The sequence below is a fragment of the Myxine glutinosa genome, chromosome 10 (genome assembly GCF_964187855.1).
Source record: "Myxine glutinosa chromosome 10, kmMyxGlut1.1, whole genome shotgun sequence".
Classification (NCBI taxonomy): Eukaryota; Metazoa; Chordata; class Myxini; order Myxiniformes; family Myxinidae; genus Myxine; species Myxine glutinosa.
This window is the reverse complement of record NC_136270.1, coordinates 25,741,509-25,761,570: the sequence shown is the minus strand read 5'-3', so window position 1 is coordinate 25,761,570 and position 20,062 is coordinate 25,741,509. Positions and strand designations below refer to the sequence as shown.

Here is a 20,062-nt window from a genome sequence, read left to right as displayed (position 1 = left end):
CCTACTACACCTACCTACTACCAACTACGTAACCTACTGATGCCATAGTGATGGGTAAAATAGCGGCAAGAGGCTTTGGCTTCGCCGGCTCATTGCGGCTTTGCAGTCGGGTACTAGTAGCCGGCGAAGCCGGTGTTGTGAATGAACGCGTACGTATTATGTTGAAAAGCCAGATTTTGCTGGATCCCTTGAGAATTTCGAAGCTTTGACGCACCAAATCGCTCAATGGAGGCCGCCATCTTCCGGATGCGGAAGTATGCATAACAAATTGAAAAAGTTCAATAGGAGTTTGTTTCACCCATCTTTTTTTGATTCACCATCTTATGCACCTCTAATTTGTAATTAAAATACTTTAAGACCAACCTCGGCCCGCACGGGCCTGGTTATCTTCAACGAAAATCGTCACCAAACACCGGAACCAATGAGATTCGAGCATTTGAAAAAATATTTCAAAAACCAAATCACTCCATGGGGGCCGCCATCTTCCGGATGCGGAAGTATGCATAAAAAAATTGCGAAAAAGTTCAATAGGAGTTTGTTTCACCCGTCTTTTTTTGATTCACAATCTTATGCACCTCTAATTTGTAATTAAAATACTTTAAGACCAACCTCGTTCCCCGGGCCCGCACGGGCCCTGGTTATATTCAACGAAAATTGTCACTAATTACCGGAACCAATGAGATTCGAGCATTTGAAAAAATATTTCAAAAAAGCTTTTTACCGCGTTTCGGACGCTGAAAACAGCGTCAAATATTCTAAAATTGACGAAGAATTATTTTTTAGAAATCTCGCGGCCGTAGGGCATAGTTTTTCAAGGCCAGAAATATCCGAAGTTGAGACGGAAATCACCGAATTAATCAAGAAGGAAATTTTATAAATTTTAATCTCATCCAGAATGCAAATGGTGTCATTTTGAACTAGGTACGGTACCTACTACACCTACCTACTACCAACTACTTAACCTACTGATGCCATAGTGATGGATAAAATAGCGGCAAGAGGCTTTGGCTTCGCCGGCTCATTGCGGCTTTGTAGTCGGGTACTAGTACTTACCGATATGAACAGTGATGTGGCTTTTATTGAAATTCTGAAGATACTGTTTTGATTTTGATGATTTACATGTGATATGATTTGACGGATGTTTATATGAATTGTTTAAAAGAAAAAATTTCTGCCTTCAATTTCTGATATTTTGCCTTTTCATTTCGGCTTCCTAATTGAAGCCCCGCCCTTAGGGCGGGTACCGTTGCTCGTTTGGGTAAATTCACTTAAATTTGGGTACATTTGGGTAATTCGTCTGACCGATAAACAAACAATCAAAGGGTTCTCACCGTGTATGTCGCCTATTTATTTCCTTTGTAGTCATTTTAAATGTGGTAACTTTGTGGCCATTTAATTGGGGAAATCTACAGAGAGAGAAAAAAATTGCTTGTGTCGTGTTTGGTAATACGTACTGCGTAGTGCGTAGTGACGTGTAGGGGCGTGGCTTCGGTGGTTGATGGCGGCTCGTCATGATGGTCGTGTGGTCTGTGAGAGCTTGGTATTGTCTTTAATAAACCACTTGATTGAAGGAGATTCCTGAACTTACTACAGCTAGGGCGTCCGCAATCCGCATAGCTTTGTACTCTAACTTTCCACACCTTAATCATCATCCTCTTCTTCCTCATCTTCTTTTTCTGTTTCTTTATTCCTCTTCCTCTTCGTATTTTTCTTCATCGTCCGTCCTTTTCTTCTTCTTCTGCTCCTTCCATTTACCTCCTCTTCTTCTTACGGTTTCTAAACATGACGAAAACAGTTTTTTTATTTGATTTTTTAACGAAATTCAAATTGATTAATTAGTGTTCTCCATTTTCTCATAATAAAGGTTTGTTAAAAATTTGATGACAAAAGCTCAAATGGTAAAGTAGAAAGTATCTCAAAATGCAAGTGGACAAAATAAATAAATAACACGGAATTGACGGAACACGGAAGTGATGTTAAAAACGCGGGAGTTTTGCTCATTGCTCTGTGCGGCGGACAATCTATAACTATAAGTATAAATAAGGCACATTTGTACTTACTGTGAAGGCAAAAATATAACTGTTGATAGCGTTATGAAATGGCGCTGGAACCCCACCTCTGTAACTCTCTGTAACGTTTGGACATGCATCCTCAAACCTCAAACGTTACGTATTTTTGGATGTCCCCACACCCATACCATACAAACACCACACAAAATATATTTATCCTGGTGACAGTCTGCAATCTCTGATTGCTCTTTCTAGTTCTCTTGGCAATTTAGTGCGACATTCGTCCAAGGACGCAGTAAGATCCCATTGAAATTTCGTGGTACATTTGCTTTCGGGTGTATAGCTGTGATTTATCGAGTGAAGCTGGTTCCAGTTTTTTTCCACTTGTTATTTTGTTCATCCCTTTGAAGTGAAATTTATATAGGACGATATATCTGTTTCACAAAATAATTATACACAAAATATACAAGAATATAATAAAATTCTGACAAATGTCAGTCAACGGAGTCGCGCCAGAACGGAACACGTGATGTCATCTGTACTTGTTGTTGTTTTTTATGGGATGCGGGTTAGTGTGGCAGATTGTTGAGGTGATCCTTACCTTTTCTGCTTTTCACCGCACATCAGCAAAAATAACTTCCACCATGGCAGCACCAGGAAGAGTGAATGGAGACGACAGAAATTATGAAGAGGAACAAAGGCGTCGAGAGATTCGGCAACAATACCGTACTCTCATGGACCAAATCAAAGGTAATCACCAGAGACGAGGGACAGTCCCAACGCTATACTAGAGAGTGTAAAGCAAGGCGACATTGCTCATGTGTACAAATCTTTCTGAAGACAGACGTGAAAGCATTCGTTAATGTCCTTGCGTTAATCGTTGTCGTTTATCGTTAATTGTCGTTATCGTTAATGTCGTTATCGTTAATGATGTCGTTTATCGTTAATGTTAATTAATCTAATGTGGAAATAAAATGTACAGTTGCATTAATACTTGAACCCGGTTCCCATCAAGTTTTTTTTTTTGTTTTTTTGTTTTTTATATACTCAATCGAGGCTCGTGAAAGAGCTGACAACCGCGAGGGAAAGACAGCACAGGACAACCGCGAGGGAAAGACAGCACAGGACAACCGCGAGGGAAAGACAGCACAGGACGACCGCGAGGGAAAGACAGCACAGGGGGACCGCGAGGGAAAGACAGCACAGGGGGACCGCGAGGGAAAGACAGCACAGGGGGACCGCAAGGGACAGACAGCACTGGGGGACCGCGAGGGAAAGACAGCACAGGGGGACCGCGAGGGAAAGACAGCACTGGGGGACCGCGAGGGAAAGACAGCACAGGGGGACCGCGAGGGACAGACAGCACTGGGGGACCGCGAGGGAAGACAGCACAGGGGGACCGCGAGGGAAAGACAGCACTGGGGGACCGCGAGGGAAAGACAGCACAGGGGGACCGCGAGGGAAAGAGCACAGGGGGACCGCGAGGGAAAGACAGCACAGGGGGACCGTGAGGGAAAGACAGCACAGGGGGACCGTGAGGGAAAGACAGCACAGGGGGACCGTGAGGGAAAGACAGCACAGGGGGACCGTGAGGGAAAGACAGCACAGGGGGACCGCGAGGGAAAGACAGCACAGGGGGACCACGAGGGAAAGAAAGCACAGGGGGACCACGAGGGAAAGACAGCACAGGGGGACCACGAGGGAAAGACAGCACAGGGGGACCGTGAGGGAAAGACAGCACAGGGGGACCGCGAGGGAAAGATAGCACAGGGGGACCACGAGGGAAAGACAGCACAGGGGGACCGTGAGGGAATGTCTTGATGTATATGTACGAACCACTGATCTCTATATTAACTGGAAAGGAGAGGATGCTCATTTTTGAAGCCATTGTCCACCATGTTTGTTCATTTGTTGGTGTATGCACGCAATATCGGAGGTAGCTAACACGCACGTCTCACAGACAGACGCGCGTGAACGCAGACAGACGCACACACACACACAGACGAGCGCAGACAGACGCACACACACAGACACACATATACATACATGCGGGCAGACATACTCATTCACACACATACGCACGCACACAGGCAGGTGCACGCAGATAGACACGCTCAAGCGCAGACAGACACACGGACACACACACACACACACACACACACACACACACACACACACACACACACAGGCAGACACACTCATGCACACACACAGACGCACACACACAGGCAGGTACATGCAGATAGATGCTCGCGAGTGCAGACAGACAAGCACACACACACACACACACACACACACACACACACACACACACACACACACACACACACACACACACACACACACGCGCGCGCATACGCGCACACACAGATAGGTACATGCAGATAGACGCACGCGAACACAGACAGACGCACGCTGGAAGACTCGCTCACACACACATACGAGTGCAGACAGACGCATGCACACAGGCAGGTGCACACAGATAGACACGCGTGGGCACAGACAGATGCGCACACACATACACCCACACGCAGGCAGACACACTCATGCACACAGATGAACGCACAGACACACACACACACACACACACACGCAGACTCGCTCACACACACCGACGAGTACAGACAGACACACGCACACACAGACGCACGCACACAGGCGGGTACACACAGATAGATGCACGTGAGTGCAGACAGACAAGCGCGCGTGCGCGCACACACACACACACACACACACACACACACACACACACACACACACACAGAGTTTATCTATGAATGATATGTGCTTGTTGGGATTGGGTAACTATCAACAAGATGTTGATTTAAAAAAAACCCAAAAGAATGGAGTGAGAGAGAAAAGAGCGACAGATCAAATAGAAAGCAAACGTGCTCACATTAAGGATTAATATTTCACAAGAAAACACAAATAAAACCCTTTTGTTCCATTGTTAGTGGCTCACAAACTTAATTAAAATGCCCAGGCAACTAATCAACTGGAAATCAAGACACAAAGTTATCCTGCGTTAATGGCTCGGAGTAAACAATCAAATCCTGATTTTGATAAGAATTACAAATGTCAATAGGAATGTTTCATATCCCAGCAAGTTTGTGAAAGTCCATAACACTGGCATATAATACACGCAGTCACTGATCATTCCGAACCACAATCAAATTTGGCATCTGTTTTGCAACACGTGTCCCAATAAGAGCTTCTGTAGCTCGTTTGCAAAGACGGAGCAGTTTAATCGTGGTGTAGCAGGATGATGCCGTCTTCACCAGTATGTCATCGTCAGCTACCATTTATTGTCATCAACATCTGTACCTGATCGTCATCTACTGTTGTGTCCAACAATGTGTGAAGAATGGCAGTCGTCTTTCAGCAGGTAACTGCCGGTGCCATTCTTCACATTGCGTCTCATCAGGCGATGCTTATACGCACCTTGAAACTAACGAGCAGTCGTGTTGTTATTAAAGTTCCTCACATGCTCTCGGGTCAGGAAAAAAAAAAAACACAGTTCCAAATGGTCCTGACTCAGCTTGTATATGAGATAGTAGTTCATAGGGGCATTTCGGGGCATCTACTAGTGTCGTGAAAATGGTGGTCACGCTTCTGATACAAGCAACAAATCACAGAAATCCTGTTTTCGGAAATCCTTCTTATAGCTTCGGCCCTTTTAGAGAAAGGACAGGAAAGAATAAGTAACTCTTATACCTCTATATGGTTAGACAGGATGCATATTGTTGCGGTTTTGGGAAACCACTAAAAAGTAATGGCAACCACCATACAGGTCCCTTAGAATAGTTATTTCATAGCAGACCATTAACTTAGTCCTTTTCCCTTATTTCGGGTTATTATGTCTTTATGCGTTGGGGAAAGGAAGGACAGGTCCTCCACTCATAAGGGATAATTTGCCAGTCAACGCACCTGGCTCAAAGGCACACCATGGTGTCCAGGCTCAGAAACCCACCAATCAGGTCCTGAATCATTTTGGGGGAACTTGTGGGGTGGAGTAATGAGCTCCACCAATAGGGAGCAAGGACACCTACAAGATTCCCCCCTCCCTCGACGAGGGTGAACAAAGGGATTGAACACGTTTTTGCACTCTCTTGGGCGTGGACTTTGTGACTCAGCACACGTGCATTCGCTCGCTCTGGCCATTCTCCCTCGGCCCACTCACCACGTGTCTGCAAGATTATTCGACTCTGGGCATGTCTCTCTCTGCCGGGTTCACTCAGCCTTTGCACGTGATTGCTCTCTTGGCCGGACTCTCCCTGCTCCCTCTCGCTGCACGTGGACACGGCAAAGAGGCCTTGAACTTGCTCGTTTTGCACGTGTTCATTGTTCTCCACTGGCTGCCGGACTGTCTTTTGGTGCACGTGTGCACGACCTTACCTGCCCAAATCCGTGATGATGATCGACCTCACTCTGCCGTGCTGGGAGGTATCCAGAGCATTGTAGCCTTTGTGCTATCAGGTTTCCTACGTTTGTTTGTTCATTCCCCTTCCCTTCCCCCGTGAAAGTGTGCTGGGCCCATGTGGTGTTTATTTGTAGTAATCGTAATAAGGCGTAGAATAAGCTAAGTTCCTGCTTCTCGCCCCTTTTTCTTTCCTATTTAAATAATTACATTGTAAATATCTGTAAATAAATCAAATTGTTAAAACGTTTTCCTTTTCTCTCTGTCCGTGAATGTCTTTTCCTCCATTGATCCGCCATTGTTCGTACCCAGAGTAAAGATTGGCCGTAACGACATTACCATCACTCTGGTGGTTACCAACGGTTTTCGCTCGGCCATCTAAATTGGTGTACCGCCGGAGGGTTCGGTGTTCAGTAGCGGGATTCCTGTCCGAGCACCGTAACGTGTTGGTACCGGGAATGGGATTTCGCTCCGTCCACCGCAACAATATTATTAGTAGCACATATAAAAAGAGCCGTGTCTTTTTATTATATTAGCACATATTAGCACATATGCATATTAGCACATATATTTAGCACATATTATAAAAAGAGCCGTGTCTGTCTGTTTGTCTGTTTGTTGTGTTATAACTTGAGAACAGATTTCAATAAATCCAACTACGGTTGATTTGGTTACTCCCCGGAATGTTTGTGATCCCCAAAAATTGTTGAATTTTTTTATTTTTATGGCTACATGGACACGAGTGTCAAAACTGCGAATGCCAACATTCGACGTTGGTTATCCCTGCACGGAGAGCAGGATCTCCCAAGAATCCTATTTTTTTTCTTCTCCCATATATTAGCCATCGCAGCAACGATTGGTATTTCTGTCAGCAAAGCGACAGGTCTTATATTCTAGTCTATATTATAAAAGGTAGCCGTGTTTGTCTGTCTGTCTGTCATGTTATAACCTGAGAACGGATTAACAGATTTCAATAAATCCAACTACCGTGGATTCGGGTAACTCCCAGGAATGTTTTTCATTCAAAAAATATACAGTATATATATTTTTTTATCTCCACGATCCAAAGTTGGTTATCTCTGCACGGAGAGAAGAGTCGCCCAAGAATCCTTTGTTAACTTGAGATTGGATTTCAATGAAACCACTCTCAGGAAGTAAACATAACCACGTATCCCTCTCCCTACAAAGATGTTTTATCCACCACGTTGATTCCAAATCCACGAAGCCAAATCATACTCATTTACATTATTTTTCTCCAAAATACAAATACATTTCCCAATACAAATTTATTTTTCTCCATTAACAAAATCTGTTTTTTTTTCACAATTACACAAAGATTGGTATTCCCATCAGCGAAGCGATAGGTCTTATATTCCAGTGTATACAAAATTCTAGTGTATATTTCTAGTGTATATTTTTCTAGTGTATAACGCCAGGGGGGTTGACTCAGCCTGTCATCCTTCCGAGGTCGGCAAATTGAGTACCAGTTCGCTGGTAATTCCCTGTTTGTCGTAAAAAGGTGACAAAAAGGTTGGCGGCAGGAAGGGCATCCTGCCGTAAAACATTGCTTCAAAAAGGGGACCAAAAAACAACAACAACCACGGTCCCCGAAAAAGGCCAACCCCCGCTTGCGGGGAAAAATGGCCTCTAAAGGTGGTTTTATACAAAATGCAAAGGTAACCCCAAAACGAACTAGAGTGAAGTCGATGATGCGCCATCACAAATTCCCACGCCTCCCACCTAATGATAATCATGATTTTGAAGGTGATTGGTTACCCCCGAGCTAACTTACAATTGCTATTATAAGGGGGTTGGCACTTATCAAACCAAGATATTATAGTTTTGTATTTCTAAATAATTTTCTGAAATTTGTACAATTAGTTTTTCACTTGCAAGTTGCGGGATACGATGTGCAAATAAAGGTGGGAAAGGTCTGATTTAATGCAATTTAATTCCAGGCTAGAATCCTTTGTTAACTGAATCCAAATCAGACAACAAAAGGTGAAAATTTTGAAAGGGGGTGTGGACTTTCTATAGGCACTTTATGTATGTGTATATATATGTATGTAACTTTATTTATATATATATATATATATATATATATATACAGTATATATATATATATATATATATATATATATATATATATATATATATATATATATATATATATATATATATATATATATATATATATATATATTGTTACATGGTCCCCTCGGTGACTACCTGGTCTCGGTGACCCCCGGACCGTGAGAGGAACTTCGCCAGAAAGTGGTATTATATATGCGCTTTCGCAACGCAATCCCTATGAATTCCACCCAAGAGAAAACTGATTTTCAATGATATATTTCAATGGTAATGATACCATACAATTTCAATGATACAATCAAGGATATATTCCCCGAGCAATCCACCATCCACAATTCACACTCAACAATCAATCCCCTAGATGATTAAGATGGCCATCTTACATACGTGTGTCCCCTTTTGTACTCACGACCCCCTTTGGTCTCTGTCCCTCACAATGTCTCTGGGCCCCTCCTGACCAAGATGATGGTCGGCTTCGCCGCACTCGGGCGGTTGAACGAACCCCGGGTGGACGTTTTTCCACCGGGCAGGTATCGTACCGGGAACCACGGCTGCAGCCCCCTCCTGGCCACGCGAAGCGGGTACTGTAAAGCAGGCAAAAGCCACACGCCACTTGCCACGCGTGTTAGGCCCCAACGTGCGACCCGTACGCGTCTTTGTAGACGGTGCCGCGAACGGTGCCAGACGCTGGGTCGGTGCACGGCCCCACGGCAGCTTGACGTGTCCACCGGGTAGGTACCCGTCCCGGTAACTCCTCTCGCCAGACGGGATTGGGAACGCCGCTTTTCCACACGGCTCAATATCGATCCCACCTCTCGTCGGAGCGGGGCGAGGAAGAAGAATCCTCGTCGCTTCTCTCGACCTCGTGTCTTTCTTCTTCCGTTTCCGGTCTCTTTTTCCAGAAGGGCTCCTGACCCTCCAACCACAACAACCCTTAATCGACTACACATTGATAAGCAAAGACCTGAATAGTAATTCACATACATTCCCATAAATATGTAACAAAATATATATATATATATATATATATATATATATATATATATATATATATCTGGAGGCAGAGTGCCGGGAGAAGGGTTGGCACGTTTCGTGTCAGCCATTTGAGGTGGGGTGTAGAGGGTATATTGGCAATTCCTTTTCTGCATTTCTTGCTGGGCTGGGAGTGTGTGGGACAGAAAGAAGGAGGATGTGTGACGAGGTGGCCCAGGTTGCCTTGAAAGGCTCATTTTGGATATGGAGGAAGTTTATGGAGGCACGTCGAACGGTGTAGGTTGGTTGTGTGTATTTTTTTTATTTTTTTTATTTTATTTTTTTTGTTACCATTATTACTTCTTATTTTGTGTATATGAGTGAGTGGGTGAGGGTGTGTGTTTTTGCATGAATTAATTTTTGCATGAGTGTGTTTTTGTGTGTTGAGTGGTGTATGATGTAAGTGTAGGTGGTTGTTTGGTTGGTGTTCTGTATGTATGTGTGTGTATGGGTGTGTATGTATGTGTATGAATGATCTGGTGTGTTTTGTTGGTGAGTGGTGAAGGGTGTAAAGGTGGGTGTTTGAGTGTTCCACCATGTTTGTTTGGTGCTGTGGATTCTGGATGTGGAGGTGTTGTTGTTGTTGTTGTTGTTCGCACTGGCTGGGGGTGGGGGTATGTACGCATCCAGATGCAGTTGCTGCATGTGGATGTGTACGTGCCCCTGCTGGCCCACCTTAGCTGACCGTATCGAGGTTGAAGGGCCGAAACGGGATGATGCTGAGGACCTCGACTGAGGACCCGGTCAGTGCGGCACACTTGTGACCAGGTGTGTTTTGAACTTATATATATATATATATATATATATATATATATATATATATATATATATATATATATATATATATATATATATATATATATATATTATATATATATATATATATATATATATATATATATATATATATATATATGCTTATAGACTCGTATATGTTAGTAATAACAACGCTTACAATGTCAAACTGAAGTGCTTCCTTCGGTCACAGGTGCGAATTGTTTTTTGTTTTTCTAATACCCTGATTCCATGCAATATTTAGACATTGACATTTCAAGAAAATGATTTGCTTAAAAACTTTGCTAACCAATTTAATATTGTTACTACCGTGGTTTTAGACAATCCTGAAGAAATTATGAGAGCAGAAAACAATGTCCTCGCATCTACTCTGGAACAAGCTGAGGACCTCATTGAAAAAGGTTTGTAGAACACCGACTCACCAGACAGACTTCCATCGGCATCCGAATCAAGAAGTTTTTATTAGGTTTCCTCCACATACAATGTAAAGAAATACCTATTGTTATTACTATAGTTTATTCCCCCACTCTCCCCCGCCTCCTATTTCCAGGTCCAAAAACTTTAAAATAAATGTTCTCTGCAACCGTTGGTCCGATTGGCACACATATTTCACCAATTGATTAGCTAGACCTGTATAATTTTTTACTGCTAATTATGACATAGGTGTTACGTGCTCCTCCAGCCTGGTGTTGGCTTAGCGGCTAGGGTGCCAGCTTAGGATCCTAGGATCCTGGGTTCGAATCCCGGTCGATCGCTGAATTAATGCCAGGGGGGTTGATTCAGCCTGTCATCTTTCCGAGGTCGGCTAATTGAGTACCAGTTCACTGGTAATTCCCTGTGTGTCGTAAAAGGCGACAAACAGGGTTGGCGGTAGGAAGGGCATCCGGCCGTAAAACATTGCTTCAAAAAGGGGACCAACAAAAACGACAACAACCACGGTGCCCGAAAAAGGCCAACCCCCGCTTTGCGGGGGAAATGGCCTCTAAAGGTGGTTTTTGTTTTTGTTTTGTTTTTTTGTTACGTGCTCCTCCCCGACCCCCTGGTCACGGTGTACCTCCGAGCCTCGAGAGAAGTCACGGCAGAAAAATGTGTTATTCTGTGTGTCAAAGATCAATGGAGAAGCCACCCCAATTGTTACTCACAAACAAATATTGTATTAAGATCACACAAGAATAACAGTACAACAACAATAGTATTCAAAAGTACAATCAATATGTCCTATGATGGTACCATCAGTTTTGTAATATATAACTCACTGTGCTCCAAGTGAGTGTAACAAGAACATTCCCCAATGTCTCTTATTCCCGGCTTCAAGACGAAGTTGATTTGCTCCAGCGATCGCGAGAACGCTGTCCAATCGAGACCAGAATCCCATGCGGATGGCAAGGGCAGTCACACAGCCGAAGCTGTACAAAGGCGCCCTCAAGGTGACTGGGAAATCCAAAGGCGCCCTACAGGCGACTGAGAGATCACACCCTCGGGTATGGACGAATTAGCCTTCAAAAAGCCACGTCACACACACGCCCCAGATCGACGTCTGAATGCGGTGAGAATTGTCGAAAGGAAACGAAACCGCGAGCGAAGCACAAGTCCTGCACGAGTCAAAATGGCCGACGGCCTGGTCTCATGGCGCAACAGCACTGCGATGATTCTCTCCTGAATCAATAGCAAAACCTGACACGCAGGTTAATCCGTCACAGTGCTAACCACGCTGTCATAGGGATCCCTTTCATGGGAACCCTGAAAGTTCGCTAGTGACTGTTGTTCGCCAACATTCGCTCAGGACGAAGAAACGACTTGCTTCTTCTCCGACTTCACTCGTTCCACCCTTTTTCTTTCCCCTTCCGCTTCGTCGTCGTCCAGTTCCGGTTTCATTTAAAACATTAACCTTTTTACCTTTTGACAACAATAACCGTCATTTCCCTCAAACCACAATAATAATAATGATACATGGAACCAGAAATGTTTCAAGTGGATGAAAACCACAACAACGGAAGTGATGAATCCGTAACACTTCCTCCCCCACCCCCTTCAAGAAAGAAAGTTTGAACATGGTGAAAACTTTCTTTGAAGGCAAAACTCTCCCAACAAACAAAAGTAAACTCACCCCCAAATCATCAATTCCCGTGAGCAACAATAATCAATATTTCCCAAAAGTAAAGCAGCAAAACTTCAAACAACCTACAGATATTTCCAACGTTAGCTCACTCTGGACAAAGCATCAGCAACGACATTGTCCCTGTCCTTTACATTCTCAATTTCCAAGTTGAACTCCTGCAAAGCCAAACTCCATCTCATCAACCTCTAATTTTATTTTTCATTTTTTGAATGAAGGTTAAGGGGGTGTGATCAAAAATCCAAAGTCAAGCAAATCTATAGCACTTTTTTAGGGAGGCCGAGCTGAGAGCCAGGTTTCATGGTGGTTGGGTGGTGAGGCCTGGAAGTATTCACTACATGGACGCCTTTAGGAACGTGGAGTTCACAGTTAATCCGTGTAGGAAAGTTCACTACATGGACGCCTTTAGGAACGTGGAGTTCACGGTTAATCCGTGTGGGAATCTTGGCTCGGCTGCTCCGCAGCATTCAGTGCTTCAACTCTTCCTAACTTTCATAATAATCATGGTTGGAACGCTTGTCGCTGTAGTCACGTGAATAGCGGTCTCCTTCTCGTCCACTACCCTGATAATCATCCCTTCGGGAGCTGCCGTAACTCTGGGAGCCTCCATATTAATATCGACTGTGGCCACCACCAAAACTACTACTCCCACCCCGGGAGCCATAGCCACCCCTGAAACTACCTCCACGTTTTCCTCCTCTGTAGCCCCCTCGACGCCCATGGCCTGCCTTCTCTACTGTTATGGTCCGACCATGCAAATCCTTGCCATTCAAATCCTTTTCTGCATCTTTGGCATCCTTTGGGTTTTCAAACGTGACAAAGCCAAACCCTCTTGACTTTTGCGTCTCCCTGTCTTTTATTAGCAGCACTTCCAAGAGCGGTCCATATTTGCCAAAGACAGAGTCCAGAACATCTTCCCTTGTTTTGAAGTTCAGTCCACCTACAAAGAGCTTGCCAACATTGCCTCCATTCATGACTCGTGTGTGCTGACACTTATTTTCAGGGTACTTGACAAGACGCGTCTGTGCCAAGCGTGACGTCAGTACCTTCCTCTTCTCTTCATAGCGCTTCCTTCCCATAGCACGAGTCGCGGTACAGGATGGAAAGATACCCGGAATCTCCTGCTCTAACTGCGCGGCGTTATTTTTAGGCTTTTTAACAAACATCGGGTTACCAGAAACTTGACCACCGGCCAAATCATTCCCGATAACAAAAGATACTCCCTCTACACGAAGAGTGGCTTGTAAACCTACGGTGACAGGTCCTGACACCAAATCAGACTGCAAATGGATGACATGAAGTGGGGCTTTAACATAGCCACCAACCCCCTGTAAACGAACACTAACACCAGTTAACTTGTTACGACTTTTACTTCCTCTAGACAGTCAAGTTCGCTCATCTTTTCGGCGCACCGGCACGAGCCGAGAACGGCCCGTGCAGGGGCTGATCCGAGGATCTCACCAAACCGTCCGATCGGTAGTAGCGACGGGCGGTGTGTACAAAGGGCAGGGACTTAATCAACGCGAGCTGATGACTCGCGCTTACTGGGAATTCCTCGTTCGTGGGACACTGTCTCAAGCCCCAGTCCCCATCACGGACGGGGCTCATCAGCCGGCGTTAGTTAGTGTTCTGGTGTTAGTGTTCTGGTGTTACTGGTGTAAACGAACACTAACACTAACACCAGAACACTAACACCAAATGGATGACATGAAGTGGGGCTTTAACATAGCCACCAACCCCCTGTAAACGAACACTAACACCAGTTGCCGTCTTCTCTGACAATGGCAAAATGCCCTCAAGCATCAAAGATTGATGTGCTCCTGTGTCCCTCAATACCCTAACAGGTCTTTGGTTAGTCAGGTTTCCATCCAGTGACACAAACCCGTCTGAAATAAAAGGTTTGTAACCCTCTTGAACAAGGTCGTTCTGTGATGCCGTAACTTTGGCATGGGAACCTTCACAAGGCACTGTCCTCCAAGGACGATTTCTCGCATTTGCCAATGCATTCGGAGTTGTACTAGTCTGACTCAACTCCTGATTTTTCCTTTTCAGGGCGTAACATTGGGACATCAAATGCCCAGGTTTCTTGCAAAAAGCGCAAGTAGGCCCGGAGGAAAAACTCGTGGTCTGCCTCGAGCCCCCCGGAAGATAAGTCTGTCTTGGAACTGTAGTCTTCTGATCCCTAAAAGTCGTGGTATCAGATGTGTCCTCATGGTCATCTCTGGGCCGCCCCCATGAATCTTCGTTCTCCGCACCAGATGTACCATAACTCCCCTGGCGAACTCTAGGCGGGAAGTTAGGTTTGTGGAACTCCAACCTGTGTGTCAAGGCATAGTCATCTGCCACGGTTGCTGCCTCATACAACTCTGGTACCTTCTTTTCCTCCAGATGTACTTTAATGTCCTCGTGGACACACTGTTTGAATTCCTCCACCAAGATCAATTGTCGCAACAGTTCGAAGTCTTTCCCAATCCCCTTCGAGTCACACCACCGATCAAACATGGTTTCCTTCATTCTGGCAAACTCCACATGGGTCTCACTCTCTCTCTTCCTGGCATTCTGGAATTTTTGCTGGTAAGCTTCAGGGACCAATTCATAGGCTTTGAGAATGGCTTTCTTCACTTCCTCATAATCTGTACATTTGTCAATCGGTAAAGCCGAATAGATATCTTGAGCTTTACCCACCAGAACACTTTGCACTAACATTGTCCAGGACCCCACAGACCATTTTAGCATTTGAGCCACTTTCTCAAAGTGTAAAAAAAACTTGGCTACCTCTTTTTCATTGAAGGGTGGAACCAGCCTCACATGCCTACCAACATCCCAGGCGTTCTGACTGGTTGTCGAACTAGCCGGCATGGATGCTACCTCTCACCGTTCTCTCATTCATTCCAACTCCTTGAGTTTAAGTTCCCTCTGATAATCCAACAACTCGAACGTCGCATCGTTTAGGAGTTATGACGCTTTGAAGTATAAACTTTAAAACCTATCTCCTTCATTATTTTGGAAGATATCAAAGGGAAACTTCAGACTTAAGTTGCCCATGTCTGGAAGTTAAAACTTTATTTGGGAAGTAGCGATAAGTCACATGGTTTGGCCACAATGAATAATTGAACAACAATCTTAAAAACCTTATATCTCTTGAACCGCTGCATTGATTAACATGAAACCTTAATGTTATGTAGCTGTCATAAAGGTGAATAAGTTTTTAAAATTTCAACATGATTGGTTGCACAGTCTGGAAGTTATTATTGTGTGAAGAAGAAACTCTCAATTTTTTATTTTCAGGCCATGTGAATGATTGTGCCGCTGCCATTTTTCGGATTTATTTCCTTTAAAAATCATTTTCTCTGCAGTTGTTGGACCGATTGACAGGAAATTTTCACCATACGAGCACCTCAGCCTGTAGAATCCTTTAATTGTAATTATGATATAGGTGACATGGTATGGGTGCCATCGTGTGGTGTGAAATAGTGTGGAATCTGTGTCCTTGTGGGTCGTGAGAGAAGATTGGGAATAAAAGAAAGGGGTCATTGGATTATGGCGCGATATGCAAATGAGGCGGTTCATCCTCCTCCAGCACTCGCAGAACCAAGCCTCCTATTAAATGAACACAGGGTGCGCTATTATTACCCACAATGAAAAGAGGAAGAACCTTCTCTACCCTTGCTCCAACGCATTATGACGTACTAACCCACTAGATAAGTTGAAGGGACTATTGTAATCTTGTCCTATGAAATAACTCCTTTAAGGGACCTACAGTGCATTCAGAAAGTATTCAGACCCCTGCACTTTTTCACATTTTGTTATGTTGCAGCCTTATGCTGAAATCGTTTAAATTCATTTTTTCCCTCATCAATCTCCACTCAATACCCCATAATGACAAAGAGAAAACGGGATTTTAGAACGTTTTGCAAATTTATTAAAAAGAAAAACTGAAATATCACATTGACATAAGTATTCAGACCCTTTGCGATGACACTTGAAATTTAGCTCAGGTGCCTCCCATTTCTCTTGATCATCTTTGAGATGTTTCTACACCTTGATTGGAGTCAACCTGTGGTAAATTCAATTGATTGGACATGATTTGGAAAGGCACACACCTGTCTATATAAGGTCTCACAGCTGACAATGCATATCGGAGCAAAAACCAAGCCATGAGGTCGAAGGAACTGCCTGCGGAGCTCAGAGACAGGATTGTGTCGAGGCACAGATTTGGGGAAGCCTACAAAAAAATTTCTGCTGCATTGAAGGTTCCCAAGAGCACAGTGGCCTCCATAATTCTTAAATGGAAGAAGTTTGGAACAACCAGGACTCTTCCTAGAGCCCACAGAGTCTTATTTCTCACAGTCTGAGAGTCCTTGAGGTGCCTTTTTGCAAACTCCAAGCGGGCATTCATGTGTCTTTCACTGAGGAGAGGCTTCCGTCTAGCCACTCTGCCATAAAGCCCAGATCGGTGGAGTGTTGTGGTGAAGGTTGTCCTTCTGGAAGTTTCTCCCATCTCCACACAGGATCTCTGGAGCTCAGCCAGAATGACCTTCGGGTTCTTGGTCACCTCTCTTACCAAGGCCCTTCTCCCCTGATTGCTCAGTTTGGCCGGGCGGCCAGCTCGAGGAAGGGTCCTGGTTGTTCCAAACTTCTTCCATTTAAGAATTATGGAGGCCACTGTGCTCTTGGGAACCTCCAATTCAGCAGAATTTTTTTTGTAGGCTTCCCCAAATCTGTGCCTCGACACAATCCTGTCTCTGAGCTCTGCAGGCAGTTCCTTTGACATCATGACTTGGTTTTTGCTCCGATATGCATTGTCAGCTGTGAGACCATATATAGACAGGTGTGTACCTTTCCAAATCATGTCCAATCAATTGAATTTACCACAGGTGGACTCCAATGAAGGTCTAGAAACATCTCAAAGATGATCAAGAGAAATGGGAGGCACCTGAGCTAAATTTCAAGTGTCATAGCAACGGGTGTGAATATTTATGTAAATGTGATGTTTCAGTTTTTTCTTTTTAATAAATTTGCAAAACTTTCTAAAATCCTGTTTTCTCTTTGTCATTATGGGGTATTGAGTGTAGATTGATGAGGGAAAAAATTAATTTAAACGATTTCAGCATAAGGCTGCAACATAACAAAATGTGAAAAAAGTGCAGGAGTCTGAATACTTTCTGAATGCACTGTATATGGTGGTTGCCATTGAACCTGAGCGGTTTCCCAAAACCGCAACAATACTTCTACCAAGTTGGGCAAAATCCCATCACTGGTTTGTTCACAAGTTATCATGGCAACAGGATTTTTACCGAACATGACCTTTGACCTTGTAACGCAAAAATATAATCAGTTCATGTTTAAATCATTATACATACCTGTACCAAGTTTGATTTAAATCCCTTTAGCTGTTCTCAAGTGATCACATTTTTACCTAACATGACCTCTGACCTTTGATCTGTTGATGCCATAATCCAATCAGTTCATCTTTGCATCATATATACTTATACCAAGTTTGTTCAAAATCACATCACTTGTTCACAAGTTTACACGGCAACATAATTGTTACTTAACATGACCTCTGACCTTTGGCCTTTGACCTCGTGACACCAAAATCTAATCAGTTCATCTTTACCTCATTATACATACCTGCACCAGGTTTGACTAAGATCCCTTCAGCTGTTAAATTATCGTGGTCACAAAATAATTGTAACTTAGCATGCAAACTTAGCAAAACCACCTCTGATCTTTGATCTTTGACCTGTTAACCCCAAAATCGAATCGGTTTATCTTTGCATCATAAAACTCGGTGTACAAAACATAAGGAACACCTGCTCTTTTCATGAAATAGACTGAGCAAGTGAATCCAGGTGAAAGCTATGATCCCTTATTGATTGCACCTGTTAAATCCACTTCAATCAGTGTCGATGAAGGGAAGGAGACCGGTTAAAGAAGGATTTTTAAGCCTTGAGACAATTGAGACATGGATTGTGTATGTGTACCATTCAGAGGGTGAATGCCGAATGGGCAAGACAAAAGATTTCAGTACCTTTGAACAGGTTATGGTAGTAGGTGCCATGACAATTGCCAAAAAGTGAACCATGACAATTACAATTACATATGGGCAGGGTACAGCCCGAAGTGGAGATCGGTTTCTGAGGTTTGAGACATGGAATGTAGGGACAATGACAGGGAGATCAGGAGAAGTGGTGGAAGTATTGGTCAGAAGAAGAGTGGACATGTGTTGTGTGCAAGAGACGAGATGGAAGGGAAGTGGTGTGAGAATGGTGAAGGGTAGGCAGGGACAGAAATACAAGTTTGTGTGGCAAGGATGCCCGGAGGGCGTGAATGGTGTTGGTGTCCTGTTTTCTGAGGAGTTTGTAGACAGTGTGGTGAGTGTGACGAGAGTGAGTGACTGGTTGATGATGGTGAAAATGATGATTGGAAAGCTCTTGGTGAACGTCATCTCAGGATATGCTCCGCAGGTTGGTCGGAGCGATGAAGAGGACAAGTTCTGGTGTGCGATAGAGAAGCTGATGGAAAACGTGAAAGATGAGGAAGTTGTTGTGGTAGGAGGAGACCTAAATGGACATGTGGGAAAGAGTATGGATGGTTTTGAGGGAGTTCATGGGGGTTATGGACATGGTGTGAGAAATGGAGAAGGTGAAAGGATTTTGGAGTTTACTGATGGAGCTGATTTGTTGATTTGTAATACTCAGTTCCAGGAAGAGGATAATAAGCTTGTTGCATACATGTCAGGTGGGTCGACGACAACCGTTGACTACCTGATGGTGCATAGGTGAGATAGGGGGCACCTCCGGGACACAAAGGTGATCCCAGGGGAGGAGGCTGTTTCACAGCACCACTTGGTTGTCTGCGACATAAGGGTGAAAGGTGCGAGGAGAGCTCGACGGGTGAAGTACCAACCGAGAATGAATGTGTGGAGGTTGAAAGAGGTGACAGTAAGGGAGGCATTAAAAGAGAGGCTGAGTAGGGTAGAGGATGATGTGGTTGAGCTTGAAAGTGGTTGGATGTCAATGAAAGATAGTCTGTTGGGAGCCGTTGGTGAGGTATGTGGATGGACAAAAGGACCACCGAGGCACTCGGAAACATGGTGGTGGGATGATGAAGTTGGAAAGAGGATTGACGAGAAGAAGAAGAAGTTCAAGGAGTGGCAGAAGACGAAGGGTACGGGAGCAGAAAAAGCAGAGCATGAAAGTTATAAGGCAGCCAAGAAGGCTGCAAAGAAAGAGGTAGGAAAATGTTCGGAGAACGCTTGGATTCGGAAGAGGGTCAGAGAGCGGTATTCAGGATTGCAAAGCAGATAGCGAAAGAGAGGTGTGATGTGATGGGGGCGAGTTGCTTGAAGGATGAAGTGGGACAAATCGTTGTGGACCCAGATGGAATTAAAGGAAGCTTGACGAGATATATGGAAATACTGTTGAATGCAGAGAATGAATGGGATGGCAACATAGAGAGTAACCCAGTTTTAGGACCGGCAGAGAAGATAACTGAGAAGGAAGTTGAGGAAGCGATAAAAGCAATAAAAACCACCTTTAGAGGCCATTTTTCCCCGCAAGCGGGGGTTGGCCTTTTTCGGGAACCGTGGTTGTTGTT

At 44.3% G+C, this 20,062-nt stretch overlaps 2 protein-coding genes across 2 annotated transcripts in view; both read left to right on the top strand.

Annotated features, from left to right (window-relative positions):
* LOC144888245 (cytochrome P450 2C23-like) overlaps window positions 1-20,062 on the top strand; it is a 799,004-nt gene that overhangs the window by 483,993 nt on the left and 294,949 nt on the right. The gene's annotated exons all lie outside the window — the stretch shown is intronic.
* Window positions 1,509-20,062, top strand: part of LOC144894006 (EP300-interacting inhibitor of differentiation 3-like) — a 66,757-nt gene continuing 48,203 nt past the window's right edge. Inside the window, exons 1-3 of the mRNA XM_078785467.1 lie at window positions 1,509-1,529; window positions 2,637-2,759; window positions 10,665-10,745. Of these exons, the coding sequence (XP_078641593.1) occupies window positions 2,654-2,759; window positions 10,665-10,745 (187 nt within the window). The 5' untranslated portion in view covers window positions 1,509-1,529; window positions 2,637-2,653. The remainder of the gene's footprint in view (window positions 1,530-2,636; window positions 2,760-10,664; window positions 10,746-20,062) is intronic.